Here is a 19,294-nt window from a genome sequence, read left to right on the forward strand (position 1 = left end):
ACATATCTACAGGAGACTTTTATGTTAAGTCAGCCATGCAACAGAAAGACAAGTGCTGTAAGATTCCATGCATGTGTGGAATAGGTTGAGAGTAGAATGGTGGCTACCAGAAGCTGAAGACAGGAAATAAGATGGCAGGGACAGGAAAAAGCTGGTCAATAGCTACTAAGTTATAGTTAGACAGAAGTAAGTTCTGGTGTGCTACTGCACAACAGTGAGACTTATAGGTAATGATAATACATCATATATTTCAAAACCTTGAAAGACTTGTAGTGTTCTCACCATAAACAATGACTGTGAAAGGAAAAAGATATTTGCCCTGATTTAAACATCATACAACATGGACACAGTACAGTAGTACTATACACGGACATCACACAATACCCCATAGGTGTGTGTAATTTTTGATTTTATCAAATACAGAGCTTTGATTTTAAAATACAGAGCTGGGGATGCAGCTCAGTGGCAGAGTGCTTGCTGAGCATGCACAAGGCCCTAAGTTCAACCCTCAATACCACAAGCAAGCAAACAAACCAAACAAAAACCAATTTAACTTAAATTTTTAGAAAAGATATAGATACTTATTACCAGTTTTTCTGACTAATGAGAAACCCCCTACTTTCTTCTTTAGATACTAACAATATACCAAATCTTTATTATAGACTAATGAGTTACAGAGGCACTATTTCCTAAAGGACTGAAACAACAGGAAAAAGTTCTTAGCATTCCCAGTTAACTTTTGGACTCCACAAACGATCCTGAAAAGCTTATATAACATTCTAACAATACTAGACATTCAGATATGTCATGAGTAAAAACAACCCTACCATTCGAAAGTACACGTAATTATTTTTGGTAAGATATTATTTATAATTAAAATTAAATATAGTTATTTAAACCTAAATTATATAGCAATCTCAGCATTCAGGAGGCTGAGGAAAGAGGATTCTACAAGTTCAAGGTCAGCCTGAACCATCTCAGAACCCAGCAAATGGTTGATTTAAAAGACTTAACAATTATCTCTTACCCCAAGATCTTATCTCTAACATGTCTTCATATTACTTTACATTACACGTGTTTGTTTACTAATTAACCAAACCAAATCTAACAATAAGAGCTTATTAAAACCATTAATAAAATAAAGATCAGTGAAAAATACTTTTATCTCTTATACAAATGTCTATCCTAAAACGAGCATGTCAATTATCTTTAGTGAAGGACCAGGGATTTAGTTTAGTGGTAAAAGCGCCTGCGTCTGCTTTGTAAGCACGTGGTCATGAGTTTGATCCCCCAGCACCAAGAAAGAAAAAAAAAGAAAATTTGGGCTGGGGATTTAGCTCAGTGGCATAAGCATCTGTCTTGCAAGTGCGCAGTCGTGAGTTCGATCCCCAGTACCAAAAAAAAATTATCTTTAGTGAAAGATAAGGCAAATCTACTCAGTAAATAGAATTTTTAAACCTCCCTTATCCATTATACAGAGGAAGAATTTAAATCCTCAAAACTTTTCCTGGAGAAAATTGTCCAATATATGAAATATACCTACAAGCAAGACACTTTACATAAAAATTAACTAAATAACATATGTACCCAAAGGAAATGATCTTTACAGAAATGATCTTTTGTTACCTGAGCAACATCTTCAAGTTTATTCCACTTGATTGACAGAAGTAATTTTGGCAGTGACTGTGGGAAATTCTCTCTGCAGTCTTGTCGCAAAGTCCAAATAAGATCCATTTCATTTTCACACAGCTGAGACAAAGGATCCCTGTCCAAGATTTCTTTCAGTACAGGAAGAAACTTTTTTCCACCTCGACTCTAAGAAAATAAGATACTCATTATAGAATTTAATGGTGCAAACATTCAGCAAATTTATATGTAATAGATTCATATATAATTAAAAGCTTTACCATGTGACATACAAAAATACAAATCCCTAAGAATATTATAAGAATATTAATGAGGTATCCTATTTAAAAGTTTTCACTTCTCAGTATTTAATTTCTAAGATGGATGAACAAAAAGAGCTTTTAACTTTTTTTTTATTAGTACATGTTTGCAGTATACAATGCTTCCATTTCTTGTGTGGAGTTGATCCATGTACATAACACATCCCAAATCCCCTTTCCCACCCTCTATCTCTCGATCCTCTTCCTATTTGAGAAAGATCTATCTCCCTGCTTCCTACCATCTATCTTTTATTCTGTTCATTCTTTTTTTTTTCTTTTTTGTCTTTTTCATTTTTATCGGTACCGGGGATCGAACTCAGGACTGCCTGCTTGCAAGGCAGGTGCTTATGCCGCTGAGCTAAATCTCCAGCCTCCTATTCTGTTCATTCTTAAAACAGTTCTAAAACTGGAAAACATATTTTTTAAACATAAAATCCATGTTTAAACACCAGGTGGCAGTGGTGCTTTGGGCCTAAAAAAGTCCTTTACTGTTTGCACTGAAGTCCTTTAATTTTTAATTATTATAAACAAACAATCCTACGATGACCCAAACACATAAGGTTAAAACACTAGGTACCCTCCTGGCTCAAAAGCTTAAGCTCTCTTTAGATTGAGAACTCTTTGTGTTACTGGGGAAAGAGGTAAATGCAGTTCATGACCACAAGACCAAACCATCCCAAAATCAAAACTGTGTGTTGGCTAAAATCAAACCTGAAAAAATTACAATTATCACAATTTCCTTCCTAATCTCTATAGGATTACACTAAAGTAAAATAGATAGGGAAGATAAGGCAGAAAGACCACGTTAGCTCACGAGTTTGAAAGAACCTGTTTAACACAGTGAGGAGATGAGAGAGGAAGAAGGAGAAGAGGAGAAGAAAGAGGAAGAGGAAAGTGGAGGAAGACATGAAAGAAAACAAAACAGAGAAAGATGAAGAACAGGAAGCACAAAAAGGAAGAAGGATGAAGAATGCATGTAATTCCAGCACTCTGTGAAGCTAAACAGAGATGAGTCACAAATTTGGGCACTTAGTGAGACTGTGTTTGTAAATAAGTAAGTGTGTGTGTAGTGTATTTTTGAAACAGATGGTGTTACTCTTGTATGAGGGACCTAGAGGATGTAATATATCACAGAAAAATCACTACACTGCCAGCCCGTGGAAAAAAATTTAAAAATTCATGCGTAGCAATCTCAACGACCATGCAGCAGTTCATTGCACAAATAAATGTCTGGAAGCCAACGACCACCACTGTAATTACCTCTTGTAATTATACAGGCCAATGGTAATTTGTATTAATCTCAGGATGTCTCAAAGAGCTTAGTATAAAGGCCATGGGTTCAATCTCCAGTACCACACGTATATGTACACATTCGTTATTAAGGAAGTCAACCTGCTCTTGACACAGGAAAGCACAACTGTCTTCATTTTTCTCATCCAAAAGCCTATGTTTTTTAAAACACTAATCTATAATAGCCCTAGGAAGCAAGAGTGCTTAACATACGAATCTTGGAGTGAGAAAATACACACAAGGTATTTTCTCCCTGACTACAGATCAGACCTAAGACTCATGTAGCAGTGAGAATGTTATGCATACAAATCTGTGTGAGCTCCAATTCAGAATTAAGGGTTCAAGAAGTGAGAACACAGGTGGCTCACTAAGGGAGCTGCAGGCAGAGCAGTTGCCATGGTCAAGTATGCCCCTTCCTATGCTTGTGCTGAGCCAGGACGGTGATAGGATCAGCTCCAGAATGAGCACAGAAACTAAGCCCCAGGATGTATGGACTCTACCTGTAAAAGACTTAAAGGCTTAAAGAGTTATTGGAGACACACTATAGTGAAAACGAAGGCATGCGGGAGTGTCAAATATAACAAGTGCTAATATAAAAATCACTGCAGTTAAGAAAAACGAAGCAATAGAAGCTGCCAAAGACCCTATTAGAAAACTAAAGCTATTTCTTCAAGGAGAACAAACATGACAGTGAAGAAGAAACAATCTAATAGTTTTTAAAATTGCTGAAGAGAGAAAGAGAGGCAGAGACAGAGACAAAAAGAGACAGAGAAGAAGGGGGTAAAACTGGGTGAGATGATACATGTATGTATAATCCAAGCACTATGGCTGATACAGGAGGATCACAAGTTGGAATCCAGCCCAGGTAATCTGGCTACTTAGTGAGACCTTGATGCAAAATGAAAAACTGAAAGAGAGCTGGGAATATAGATAGCTCATTGTGAGGGTATCACTAAAGATTTTAAAAGTAGATTTATTTAATGAAACAAAACAACTGTATTGTAAGTATACACTTACCAACTTGTCAGATAATTATAAACCAGATAATTATAGTTTAAGTCCATTGTTACCTTCATATTACTTTGTTATGAAATTTTTGCCTTTTAAAAATTAAAAAAAAAGTTAATTCTCTTGTTATGAAATTTTTTCCCTCTTTAAAAATTACAAAAAATACAGTTTATGTTTAGGAGGCAACAAATATATAGGGATGTATTGATTCTAATGTCTCTATTTGTTAACTGTTAAACTGTATTGCTCCTTGAACTCCAGAGGTATGAATTAATATTCACTGTTTCTGCAATATCCTTACCTAAATCAAAATGCTCCCCAGATACTGCGGATACAGTAAATTTGTCCAGATTTGGTATACTATTTTAAAAAATTAAGCACAAAATATAATTAATAAACAGTAAAGCTAAAAATGAAAGCCTTTGTACAATATCTACATTCTTTTTTCCCCAGAGCTAAACAGTTTGTAATGACCAATACTAAACTTACATATAAATACCAATATCCTGTCCCTCTTTTTAAAAATGACATCATTATGTATATAATTCTTCAGGAAGTTTTTATTTAATGCATTTGGGGATCTTGTCATGTTCGCTTAAGTAGACAGATCTATGTCACTTTTAAAATGCTTTCTTACTATTAGTTGTTATAACGTAAGATATCTCTGATCGATGTTTTGCTTAGTTCTAATTTTTCTCCATTAAAACTATGTGGCAATGACTAGTTTACTTGTATACTTCTTTATACATGTACTTTGTAGGATAGATTTCTAGAGGTAAAATTATTAGATCAAAATATGTATTTTCTTTTTGTTTGTTTTTGAAGCACGGTCTCATATGTAATGCCAGGGAATGAACTCATAACCTCATGCCTACCAGGCAGGCGCTGATGCCACTGATCTAAATTCCCAGCCCTCACTTCATAAGTTCAATTGACCTTGAGCTCACTATGTAGCCCAGGTTGTCCTTTGAGCTCCTCAGTCAACCCTTAGTATGGAAGCAGTGGTGATGACTTAGACTAAGATTCTGAGAGTTCTCACTGCAAAGCAGAAAAGAGCCTAGACCAGAGATTTCTCCAGGTATTTTCCCAAACAGCCACAATTAAATAGTGCTTTTATAATATGAAAATGAGAAAAATACACACATTGCCTTTATTTTTGTTTTCTAACGTCTATGTCATTAATATTTTATAGGTTCAACAGCTTTGCCAAAGACACGTAAAAGTTGTAACCTGATGACAAAAGAAGAGAATACTAGATCTGAATTAAATAGTCTTAAGCTAGAAATAAAAAGTAGAATAAAAATACCCATTTTCTTTTACATTTTTCCATGGTAGTAGATTTCCTATTCTTAATCAAGCACACGCAGTTAAAGACTGGATTTCCTGGTCTCCCCTGTATTTTACTATAGTTATGTGACTAAGACTTGGCTAAGGAGAAATAGAAGAAAGCAAATCTACTAATGGTGTCTCCTTACAAAGATTTGCATATCACCTCTAGTCTTGTTTTGTGTTTCCACTGGCTGTAATATACCAAAGTAGGAAGCTGGGGTAATGATATTAAATCATGGAATGGAAACTACATGTTAAACATGGCAGAGCTCCAAAGTGAAAGACATCTAATGTGATGCTTGTCCTTATTATACCTATTTCATACACAAAAGAAATACAACTTCCTCATTCAACTAAATAATATTCACTAAGAATGTATTGTAAATCTAAAGGGTACTGGGGTGCCAACAGCACCACAGACTGCTGAACCTACATTTGTATCAGAAAGGGGATCAGCAACTCAGCACTATTAACTGAGATGTCACCTGACAAAACAGTAGTATGTGCATACTTACCCTCAGTCACAGACTATTCTTGCCTATGAGTCACAGTCTTCCTTACCATAGGTGAAATGAAAGCACCCAATAGTACACACAACTTTAGTACAAGCAAAGGCATTTAAACATCTTAATACTTACTGATACATTAGCACTGTCACTGCTTGCAATTTCAGCTGCCTTTTCAATAATCTGTTTAAAAAAATTTACAGTTAAATTTTGGCTCTTATTTGTAGAATTTTAAGTATAAATAACTATGCTTGTATTTAAGGCTACAAGAAACTATATATGGTCTGGCATTTCTATGCTGTATAATGAAAACATGAATTTTAAAAGCAATAAAGTACTTCCCTAGTGCTCCAAATCTTTGACAAAAAGTAAACAATGATATTACATAAAAGGCTGCAACTCCTATGGAGCACCAGGATTGCCTGTCAAAAAATAGTGGCTTGTATACGTATGTTAAATTTTTAAAAAAATACATACAGGTAAACAAGCTGGGCAGAGTACAGGCATGTAATCCCAGAACATGAGAATCTAAGGAGGGAAGATCGCTGTAACTTTGAGGCAAGTCTGGGCTATATAACTAGTTCAAGATCAACTTAAACTACATAATGAGACCTAGACTAAAACAAACAAACAAAAACTACAAGGTTGGCATAGTGGCACGTGGCTGCAATCCCAGCTACTAGAAATCTGAGATAGGGAAACTGCCATTTTAAAATTGGCCTGGGTAACCTTTTGTTAAGATAAGTGAGAACCTATTTCAACAACAACAAAATAAATAAGTAAATAAATAGGGATAGAGAAGTGGCTCAGTTGTAGAATACTTGCCTTGCAATATGCAAAGCTTTGGGTTCAATCCACGGGACCAGTAAAAACAAAAACAAAACAGAAAATATATGCAGGTAATTATAGCAACAATCATTAAGTTAAACAAAAAGAATAGGACTTATGGGAATTTTTGGTATTATATCTGTATTCAAAGGAAACTCAATACATGCATATATGAAGACTAACATCTATTTTCAACTGATTTTCAAGCCTGAATTTCCATAAGACTACAAAGGCAATCAGAAAGTTTATTGACCAGATATGAATGACTGCAGCAACAGTAAAATAATAGATTTTTAAAGAAATGTTGTTGACAAATGAGCATGATGGTATATGCCTATAATCTCAGGATATGGGAGGCTGACACAGGAGGATAGCTACAAGTTTGAGGCCAGGCTGGGCTACAGTTTTTCAAAGTCAGTCTGGAATACATACTGAAACTGTATCTCAAAAAACAAAAAAACCTTTTTTTAAAACTTCTCTTAAAACACTAGATTAGAACCACTTATACTTGCATAAGATGCTGCATTTCTTAAAATTTTCTAAAAAGCACTTCATCGTATCCAATGTAAACAATACTGATCACTGAACACATACCATAACTGTACATATTAATACTCATTATATAAAATTAGCACAAGAAGCTGTGACTTAGATAAATTTCTCTCTAAAAGAACCATCACAAAAATATAACAGAAAAGTCAAAATGTAGCATTTTCTATTCAATGTGTATTAGAGTATACATGGTTCTTGCCATACTTGGAACTTTTATTATTTAAAAAAGCACAAAACTTAATTATAAATTATGAGTTAGAAAACTTCTCTAAAGAACTTGAAAAGTTACTTCATAGATGGTAAAATTCAATTAAAGTAAAGATGAAGGAACACTGAGTTACACAGATTATATATGTATCGTACTGTTTAAAATCTCTAGGATTACAATCGACTGGGTGCATAGCATGGGCAAGGCTTTGGGTGTGACCCCAGCAACACCCCCCCCCCCATACACACACATACACCTACACAGCTCTGGTAGTGCTAAACATTAAGATACAATTAAGTCCGTAGGTGAATTAATTAAAATATTTAGTATAATATCAGTATCAATCCTCAATTTTGTTTGTAGTTTTGTTTTGTTGAGATAGGCTCTTACAATATCCTACATAGGACAAGCTAGCCTTGAACCAACAATATAGCTCAGTCTGGTCTCAAACCCATAGCAGTCCTCCTGCTCTGCCTTCTGCATCCTGAAATCACAAGCATGCACCACCACACTTTGGCCTTGATCTTTAAAGGTAATTTGTTCTAAATTTGATTTAAAAGCTTCTTACTTTTTGTTTCTTTTGAGAATTGTTTCAAAGATTTTTACATACAAATTAGTACCTAATATAAGAATGCCAAACTTGAATATAAAAATATGACAATTTAGTTCTGTAAGCCTATAAATTACCACAGCCCTACTTTTTAACCACCAGATTCTTATCCCCAAGACATGCAGTTTATATACTAAGGAAACGCACTTTAAAATGTGAGTCCTTAATATAGTCTACAAAAATACTTCCTTAAAAAGTCCTACTAACAGTACTATCAACATAAAAAACGTGTTCTAGAAATATAAACTAATGCAGCAGTGATTACATCTTTATCTCTGAACCAACAACCTGGGCGGCATGTTTCACTAAATAACTTAAATGTTCATTTACAAATAATTTATAACCTTTTTTACACTGAAAAAAACTCAGAACGATTAGAATTTCCTCACATTTTAAATGAGGAACCTGCACACCAGTGATGTGCACGTCTCACCCTGCTAAGTGACAGTCAGAACTACTAGAGCTTGAAGGCTCTGTGCTCTACGACCTTCCCACTGAACCAAACCGTCAAGGATACACAGTTTACAAAGTGAAACAGACACATGGAATTCAAACTATGTACATAAAAAACTAGTACATAATAATTCAATTATTCCATGTACAGTGGCTTTTTAAATAATTAGCTTACCTTATCAAAGGGAGGGTAATAACAAGGTTGCTTTTTATTCTCTGGAAATTTAATATGCAAAGCTGTTGCATTTTCAATATATGGATTTGTTTGAACAGTTCCCATTGGATTCAACATTTCTTCAAGTTCATCTAAAATATGCAAATAACTTTGATTCTTAAGAAATGTTTTTAAAACGAAGAAAAAAACTGTAATGGATTTCTTCACATGAAAATGACTTAAATATATCATCTACACAACTTCAGCAGACAACGCTACCAATAACGATCTAGTTTTCTGTTCATGGTTGCAATAAAATTTCAGTGTGACTCTGCATTCTTTTTTTAAAACAAAAAAGTTAACAAACATTACGTCTACTTTACCTCATCAAATCTGAGACTTCTCAGGTCTGAGTAAAGTTAAGTGGAACTGCCATTCATCAAAATGAGGAGGCCCATGGCAACTATTACACCTGTACGCAGACTTTGTAATCACATGTAATCTTGTTTTCATGGTCACCAAAGTACACAGACTGATAATCTGAGAGTCCTCAATGACATTCATCTTTGCTGCTACTAGTTAATTACCTTGCAATATCTGACTTACTTTTTCATCTTTCCATCCTTACTTTTTTTCTCTCCCTGAGATAGGGTGTTGCTATGTAGTTCAGGCTGGCCTTGTCCCCACTGTGTAGCCCATGTTGGCCTCAAACTCACAGCAATTCTCCTGCCTCAACCTAATGAGTGCTGAGATTACAGGCATGTACCACCACGGCTGGCTCATAAATACTTCAGCTGGTAGTCTCTATAATACATCTATCAAATCATATTCCTTTTCCTTCTTCAACCACTTTTATTTAGCCAACTTGTCCTTTGTTTCTACCACTCTAAATATCATTCATTCACAAATTTGTGCAGACTCTTAGAAATGCAATGTAATCAGAAAACACTGAAACTTATAATCTTCTAATTTCACAGACAGGAAAACTCAAGATGGAGTTAGGAGTGCAATCTAAGGCCTCCACTCTCTAAAGTAGTATATCTTTTCTTATTTTGATTTTAGAACTATTGTACTCTCTATACATTCTAAAGAAAAAAAAATTTAAGGTTTATTCTGCCTACACCTAATATCCATAAAATACATATACTCAGAATTACTACCCATACTGTCCATAAAGGTTTTGTAAAACCTTCACAAATTCAGATCCTTGAGCCTTTGCTTGTCCAAATTTTTTTCCCTTATCTTACAGATTCAGTTTTTACCTCTGTGGAAGGCCCTCTAATTATTTATATACTTTCAGAGCTCATTTCTCAGTAAGTGAAAAGCCTATACTTACCAGCAGAATTACTCTTATTTGGCCTATCAAATACAACCTATCATAAGTCAAATTAACATTTTTGGAGTGGCCTCAAACAGAGATGTAGTTATGGAAAAACAGGTCATAAGAAGACACTCCTGGGTATACCACAAATTTCATATAATTTTTGTTAGAGAGCAATACATAATTATAAAAATTACCAATGTAATTATTCTCTGACTCAATAAACCCATTTCTGGGGATTTGACTTAGACATATACATGCACATAAACAAAGTTATTTATCATGGTGTTATCTGAATTATCAAAAATAACCTCACTTAAAAAAAAAAAAAAAAAAAAAAAGCAATTCTTGAGCTGTGCATGGCCCTATAGTCAAAGCACTTGGGAGGCTGAAGCAAGATGATTGCCACTGGGGCCAGGGATTTAGCTCAATGGCGCAATCACTTGGTAAAGCATGAGGTCCTGAGTTCGATCCCTGGTACCAAAAAAAAAAAAAAAAAAAAAAAAAAGACTGCCACTGGTTCAAAGCCAGCCTTAAGGTACATAGTGAGTTCAATGCCAGACTAGACCACATAGTGAGTCTCCAATAAAAAGTTATTTATGCAGAAACATAATATAAAAAATTAAGACACAAAACACCATCAGAAAACGCTGTTTTGTGTAAGAATAGAGAAAACAATAGAAAACTATTTATAGTTTCTAGTATACATGAAGAATTCTGGAAAGATACATAAAGAATTCTGGAAAGATACAAAAGAAAACCAATAAATGCAATTATATACTTTGTAATGGTAAACTAGGGACCCTAGATAATAGATTGCTTTGGGTTTTATGTCTTATTTGCGCCTGAGGTAAACATGACAGTTTTACAGCAGACACATGCAAGGTTAAGTGTATCTGCTTAGTATTTTTATCATACATTGTCTTTTATTTTGTGGTAATGGGGGGTAACTAATTTCTTTTGTTTCTGTTTTTGAAATAGGTTCTCACTATGTAGTTCAGGGTGACCTTGAACTCACTATGCAGCCCAGGCTGGCCTTGAACTTGCAGCAATACTCCTAGCCTTGGCCTCCTGAGTGCTGGAATTACAGGTGTGCACCACTATGCCCGGCTTCTATTTTTTAATTTTTATTTTATTTATTTATTTTGTGTGTGTGATGCTGGGGCTCCAACTGAGGGCTAGGAAGAATTCTACCAATGAGCCATGTCCCCTATTTTTAATTTTTGAGACATGGTCTTGGTATGCCAGTAAACTGTCCGGGTTGGGCTTGAACTTGCCATCTTCCTGCCTCAGCCCTTCAGAGTGCTGGAATCACAAGCTTGTGGCACCATGCATGGCTTTTACTGTACTTTTTAAAATCATACATTTCTTTAATTGTACATTTTCTTAAAAGTTGAAGTCAGGTTTAAGGTTTGCCAATGAGTTGTTTGGTGATTCTGGAGAACATGTGTAAGTCTAGCATTAAGAGTTTTAAGACAGGACAGTGCTGAAATGATCTTACGAAAAGATAGTTTTTCTATAAGAAATGTGTCAAGGGCAATCACTTGGGATTCATTTTGTCTGTCTGTCTGTCTGTCTGTCTCTCTGACAGAAGCTTTCTTACTCTCAGTATTTTTGCTCTTAAAAAAAATTAAATGTGTCAAATACACAAATCTCTCCTATATTTGGAAAATAATATAGTTAGGGAACTTCCTGAAAATTTATATAGAGGTGAGAAATAAAAGAAGATGAAACACATAAACATGCATGGTTGTAAGGAGTTCATGTCAATAAATAACATTACTCAAAAATAATACACCAGGAATAACTCAATAAAAGAGCATTTAAAAATGTTTATTGCTAGCAAGATAATTTAAAAATCCAAATAAGCTCAAAATGTTACCAAATAAACTATGATGAGAGGGGAAGAATAAAAGAAGAAAATCGCTATTACAAATGCAAAGTTTACGACAAAAAAGTTTCAATGTTTAGGAAAGCAGTATGGAATAATGAAAAGAGTAGTCGTTTATTCTAATTCTAGGTGTGAAACAGTTATGTAAGATTTACTAACTTATTTCTCTTTAACTTTTCTTTACTCATCAGTTTAAAAAAAGGAAAATAAAACCATCTATCTCATTTGATGCAGTTATGTTAGTATCCAAGAAATACAAGCATGTGGAAGGTACTCTACATAACTTCAAAATTTAAGCTAAAGCCAATTAATGTTCTAAAGGTTTTTTTCCCTTCCCTTTTAGTGAATGTTGTTGTTACCATGAATAATACAAACTGTTTTTAAGAGATTGTTCCTTAGAATGACTTTTAAAAATACTATAAAAGTAAAATGTTTAAAAGCAAGAATACATCTGTGAAATAAAAATATTCAGAAATAAACTGCTTTATGAATGTATTAAAATATTCTATGTAAATGTTTTAGAATAAATAATAAAGACAGTATCAATTATTTACTAAAAATACAAGAATACTGAATCAGAAAGAAGCATTAACTAGTCTACATGTCAAAGGCTACTTACGAAGTATTACAGTATAAATCTTACCAGGAAATGAAGACCAGCTGTGCAATATTATGTCTCCAGACCTCAACTGTCCTTTAAAGTCAAAAACCATGGTATTTACCCATGCTACAGGATAATGCTGTTGAAAAAGACACCATTTCAAAGTTAGTTCTGGAAATTTAAAAAAAGAAAATCAAAACAGGATGTGGAAACATGTTGACCATTTTTATAATAGTTAATGAAACATTACAGGTCAATATATCACAATAAAACAAAATATTCATACAATGGAATATTTGCTATGTAGCCTTTGAAAATGAGAAGAAATTTTAACTTTTCAATAAAATGTGACATACTATGGAGGTATGTTTTAAAAGCTTTCAGGAGGCAATATCTCTATTTAAATAAACAGAATTTTATTTGAATCTCTAAAAAGGAACCACCAAATTATTTGGACTTTTATGTAGATATTTTAACAGATTAATTTGGCTACATTATATTTGAAAAGTTATTAAATATTCTAATGTGAGAAAAAATTCTATATAAGAATTGCCTTATGATTTTTTTTAGTCATTACTACTTTTTAGAAGATAAAAGTATGACAACCAGAGGAAATGCCACATTTCCAAGGAACAAAAGACACAAACCTGTATAGATATAGTAACTAGGCTTTAAAATATAAAAGTCATATATTTACACTACCCAAAAATTACTCACAAAAAGGAAAAACATTTGACTAAAAAATATGAAATGAAAAACTAAAATGTGACAATAGGTACCCTTTATCAAGTATTTCAAAATCCACGAAGCTCTGGAAAAGATTTGCTCATAACTAACGTGACTGCAAAACATGACCAAAGATGACAGGAAGTAGTCAAAGTCTTCATTCACCACAGTTAGTATATTATTTCACACCAAATGCTGATGTGTTTGATTATACATTTGTGTCCTAGAATTCACAAGACACGTTGAGTGAGATATATTTATGCTCTTTCAAAAATACATAGAATTTTGAATTATCAAACAAGTCTGGCACTTGGGATTTTAGATAAGAAACTGCAGCCAAGCAAGGTGGTACATGTCTGTAATCTCAGCATTCAGGAGGCTCAGGCAGGAGGGTTGCTGCTGAGTCAGAGGTCAACCTGAACTGAGATCCTGTCTCAAAAACAAAACAACAAACAAAAAAAGCAAAAAGAAACTGTGGGTCAGTTATTTTAAAATGTTTTCATTCATTTTATCTGTATCTATAAAGTATTACATTGTAAAAGAATACCTACATTAAAAACATGAATAAGACACAGAAATGGAAATAGTCTTCTTGAAATCAATTCTTAGGGACCAACATTACAAAACAAATTACTCAGCTACTTAAAACAGTCTTAAAACCATTTATTTTTATAACAATTTTTAGAAATTAGGATATATAACAATTTTTAGAAATTAGTATACATTACCACTTTTCCAGCTTTCCTGATGGTCTGATATTTAGAGGGATTAATAGTTTTGGTTGATTTCTTTGTTTTTACTTTATCCAGAACTGCATAAACAGCAAAACATAACCGAGCCATTCTTGGCAAGTCACAAGTATTAATATCAAATTCCAGTGTTTCATTCCAAATGTGATCATTCTTCCCTGATATCTCTGAGCTTATGATGGTTTTACACAGAAGCTCAGTACCATGAAAAAGACCAGCCCTGACATGAACCTGTAATGGAGGAGATGAAAACAAAATGAAAACTACCATACACCACTGAAACATCTCTGCTTTGGAAAGTGATGAAATGCATACTTAGAAAACAAGCATACCAACTTTTGCAGAGCCTATTTGTCCACAAGACCTATCAGGCTATAATTAGGCAGTATACTGTCCACTAAACTATGATTACTTTAATTTGCTTTTCACTTAGGGCATAAGCCAGCTACAAAATCACCTACTAGCTTAAAAGCCAGGAATGTCTTCTAGTTGAAACAGTGCTAAAGAAACAACACAAGTCACAAAAAGTACAAGAAGAGTCAGGTACCATGGTACACACCTGTGATTCCAGCACCCAGGAGGTTGAGGGAGGAGGAATATTGCAGGTTCAAGGCCAACCTGGACTACACAGTGAGTTTAAGGCCAGACTGAAATACATAGCAAGACCCTGTGTCTCAAAAAATCAAAATAACAAAACCTCAAAAAACTACTAGTAGAGTTTTAACTGGAGCTTTGTCTTACTGTACAGTATAAATGTAAATAAAAACCTGATGGGTAAGAAGGCACCAATGTTTTTAAAAAAAAAAAAAAAAAAGCTCCATTTCTTTCCACTTCTAAATAATCTGTGAATCTGTCCTGATAAGAGCCAAGAAATTCTGTCCAAATCAATGATTACATGTATTTATGATCATTGTCCTTCATGTTTTATTTTAAAGCCCCACATCCAGGATGATGTAAGGCGAAACTATTTGGTCATCTCTACAGATTTTTTAAATGCCTTAATTATCACTAATTTAAAAGTGAGCACCAAAAGCATAACTAAGAACAGTATAGTACTAAAATACAGAGATTGACCCAATGATATACTTTTAAGATCAAAACTTTTTATATCACTTTATCCAAATATGACATTAGCATACACCATTAACAAGTATTTACATAATAAATAACTTTATGTGGAATTATTTAGGCTTGTCTTTACTTATTTTCTTTTTTGAGACGGTCTTGCTATGTGTTCAAGCCATACTTGAACTCACTATGTACTCCTACGTTGCTCTCAAACTTGAAGTGATCTTCCCCCCCAGCCTCCCCAGTGCTGGGACTGTGTAAACGGCACCAGCACCTCCTTAGCATTTTGTTTCTGTCAATCCATCATGAAATCTGTACAATGGGAAAACAGATTTATGATGTGATCTTAAGTGAATAGAGTAACTCAAAATACTATTAAAAATACTCACTTTGTGATCATATGCACAAAAAATACTAATAAAAGTAATTATTATTAGGATAACAGAAGTACTTTTGATTTGTCATTCCTTAAATAATTTTGACTTTATCTTAAAAATATTCTAAAATTAATATTCTAACAGGTGTCATAAAATGGCAGAATGCCATAAATTAAGACATATATGCAGAAAATGTCAAAATGTCCTCAATCAATCCAAAACATATGACTTCTTGGTATTATTTTAAAAACAACCTTTCAGGAATAACTCATTTCTGTACTGCTTCAGTAAAGTGGTAGAAGGCCTTAAAAAACAAAAAACAAAACAAAAACAGAAACATCTTTTAAGTTTTCCTCCGTGTTACCAGCATGAGTACCTACAGCGTTAAGTAACCTTTACGTAAGTCCATGTCCCTATACACTCATTTTTAGTCTGGGAAGACTATAAGTATTACTCTCTGAACTTTACAGAGATGTTCCCAACTTTCAGGAAATCTTTAAATCTACCTCATATACTATTTTCAAATGATTTAAATATGAGAAACTGACACCAACATTGTTAACAGCCAAGACTGACCCTAAGGTACAAAAGAAGTGACAGAAAGTTGTGTTGTTTTGTTTTGGAGACAGAGTCTTGCTACACTGCCAGGCTGGTTTCAAGTACCTTGACTCAAGTGATCTCCCTGCTTCAGCCTCCTGAGTAGATGGGAATAGACATATGCCACCACACCTGGCTAAAAGGAGCCATCTTAATACACACTTTATTACTCATTTTCCTAGCTTCTTTGCTTTCTAGATAAAAATTAGTGGTTTATCAAACCCACAGAATATTATTTTCTTCAAAGCAAGCAGAAATAGCTAATCATCAGAGTGTTGTCACATTTAGAGAAATCTTCAAAAATAAAATATGCCCCCGCTCCCACTGGGAATAAAGTTCAGTGGCACAAGTGCCTGCCTAGCAGACGCAAGGTCATGAGTTCAATTTCCAGTTACCCCCACACTCTCAAAAAGCACAACATGTCACTGCATTAGGTCCACTTGTTATTAACTTTTAGTCTTTCTGAGACACAGTTCACTGTGCATTTCACTTTTTAGCCCAAGCTGGCTCCGAACAGGCAACAGTCCTCCCATCTCAGGGTCCTGAGTTCTGGGACTGCCAGTGTGCACACCACACACAGCAAAGTTGATTTGTAAAAAATCAGAATATATGAACTTACCTCAGAAAGTTGTGGTGGTGTGTAAATGAAATAAGACACAGAAAACTTTAAGCAAAGCAGCTTAAGATGTACATAAGATGGTAATAAGTGATACTTAATAAAATTATAAAGTAGGAGGAATAGCACAAAGTTATTGCAGTTGCTGTCTCAGATACATAATTTTTCTTTTCCTTCCCAGTAACATGAAAGCACACAACAGATAAGAGTTTATATTTATCAGTGGTTAGAATGGCCCCACCATTGTTATACCAAACATGGTGGCACACGCCTGTAATCCCAGCACTCAAGTGGCTGAGGCAGGAGAATCGTTGTGAGTTCAAGACCAGAATGGGCTACAAAGTGAGCTCAAGACCAGCCTAAATTGCACAGTGAGACCCTGTCTCAAAAAGACAAAAATAAATATAATACAATACAATATAAAACAAATAAAAAAATAGCTAGGGAATCCTAAGTAAAGTGGTATAGGTTTTTGAGTTTCATACAACCGGCAATTGCTCTCTTAGGTCTGAAGAACATCTAAAAAATATCACTGAGTGGTGAGACAAGGGTTTGTATGCCAGAATCCTACTTCTGAATTCCTTGCTTCAAACATTCCCACTTGGTACTTCCTCTGCTTTCCCTCAGCACAGTTACATCCTGAATTCTACTTCTTCATGCCTTCCACGTCCAAATTACTAGTCCTCACATCTCCCTCTCCAATCACTGTATCTTTCAACTCCACAAGAAAATCTGTCCTGATGAAGGCTTTTATTTCAGTAAGCAGCACCCACTCCTTTACTTTCCTAACTGCCCTGTTTGCCTTCACTCTCACCACAACTCTCTCCAAGTGCCATCTCTCCTGTCACACTTACCTAATCCCCACTCTGCCTGCCTGCTTCTTTCTACATGCCAAATGTCTCTGGGAAGACCAGTGCCATGACTGACCAATTCATATGTCAAATTATTATCTCTCTGGTAGAACCATTTCTTATGCTTCACTCATTATTAAAAACTTTTTATTGTCATGTTTTCCATACTGACAACAGGCAACACAGTGTTTTAGAAGAGTTACAATGTTTTTCTTAAAAAGCTTCCAAGTTTCTTATTTTATTCTAAAACCAAAGCACTTGTGCATCATCACTGGTCATTAGAGAAATGCAAATTAAAACCACACTGACATTATATCTCACTCCTGAAAGAATGGCCAGGATCAAGAAAACTACCAACAGCAAATGCTGGAGAGGCTGCGGGAAAAGGAACTCTCCTGCACTGTTGGGAGTGCAGACTGGCAACCACTGTGGAGCTCAGTCTGGAGATTTCTCAAAAAAGCTGGGATTGGAAGTCCCATTGTTTCAGCTATTCCACTTCTAGGCATATTCCCAGAAGAACTGAAAGCATCACACCACAGTGATATATGTGCACCCATGTTTATAGCAGCACAATTTGTAATAGCCAGATCTTGGAAACAACCGAAGTGTCCATCAACTGAGGAATGGATAAAAACGTTGTGGTATTTTTAGAGGATGAAGTACTACTCAGCTATAAAGAATGATCACATTGAGATATTTATAAATAAACGGGCACAGCTTGAGACCATACTCATAAGTGAAATAAACTCACATGTATAAATACTGTACAGTCTCCCTAGTGTAAGAAATGGTAAGAATACATAAAAGTATGTGGTAATCATGATTCCCCATTTTACTGTTTTGAAGCCTTATAATGTTTGCATTCATTAACTGGAATGGTTTTATCCTGGTTTAATTTTATTATCTGTGATAGTACAAACAGCTATTTTGAAGAAAACAAGACTTACTCTGTGGTCTTACTATGCTTTTGTTCCTCTGTTTCCATTGGTTCTATCATATTATATCTTATTGGATATTATTATGTGCGATAGTATAAACAAATTTTCTATGGAAAATGAGATAATATAGTAGCTATTGTTCATTCTCTGTTATTTAGTTCAGAAAGCCCTGTAATGCTTTCATTCTCTTGAATGATTTTATACTGTTTTGTTATGTTGGTATTATTGTATATGAAGTTATGCTCAACTATTTCAAAGAAAGAGACATTCTAGTAGTTACTGTTAATTATGGTTTGTCTTGTGGTAAAATGCTGTGTTGCTTGCATTGTTCTGATCTTATCTGCTTTGTTATGTCCTCTTTTGTCTTAATCTCTTTAAAATAAAAAATAAAAAATAAAACAAAAGCACTAAAGCACTTTCGGGGGCGGCGACATTTTTTATTGCTACTTACTTATGAGATAATTAGCATACCTTCCAATACAAAAAAAATTTCAAACATCCTTCTTCTGGGGTATATATGTATTTTTTAAAAATACATTATATATTTATAGCATATATTATATAATGTATATATAAAATTCATATATAATATATATATTTTTTTAATTTTAATTTAATTTAATTTTGGTACTGGGAATTGAACTCACAACCTTGAGCCTGCTGGGCATGCACTTA

The 19,294-nt window shown here is 34.4% G+C and overlaps 1 protein-coding gene across 3 annotated transcripts in view; it reads right to left on the minus strand.

The window, feature by feature from the left end:
- Window positions 1-19,294, minus strand: part of Pik3cb (phosphatidylinositol-4,5-bisphosphate 3-kinase catalytic subunit beta) — a 149,219-nt gene that overhangs the window by 36,171 nt on the left and 93,754 nt on the right. For all 3 annotated transcript variants that reach the window (XM_063249082.1, XM_063249080.1, XM_063249081.1), the window contains exons 9-13: window positions 14,152-14,403; window positions 12,740-12,836; window positions 8,906-9,036; window positions 6,212-6,262; window positions 1,627-1,815 (exon numbers count right to left, since the gene is read on the minus strand). In XM_063249082.1, the coding sequence (XP_063105152.1) occupies window positions 1,627-1,815; window positions 6,212-6,262; window positions 8,906-9,036; window positions 12,740-12,836; window positions 14,152-14,403 (720 nt within the window). The remainder of the gene's footprint in view (window positions 1-1,626; window positions 1,816-6,211; window positions 6,263-8,905; window positions 9,037-12,739; window positions 12,837-14,151; window positions 14,404-19,294) is intronic.

This window comes from Cavia porcellus, unplaced genomic scaffold, assembly GCF_034190915.1.
Source record: "Cavia porcellus strain 051 isolate PalLab524CR breed Dunkin Hartley unplaced genomic scaffold, mCavPor4.1 scaffold_5, whole genome shotgun sequence".
Taxonomy (NCBI): domain Eukaryota; kingdom Metazoa; phylum Chordata; class Mammalia; order Rodentia; family Caviidae; genus Cavia; species Cavia porcellus.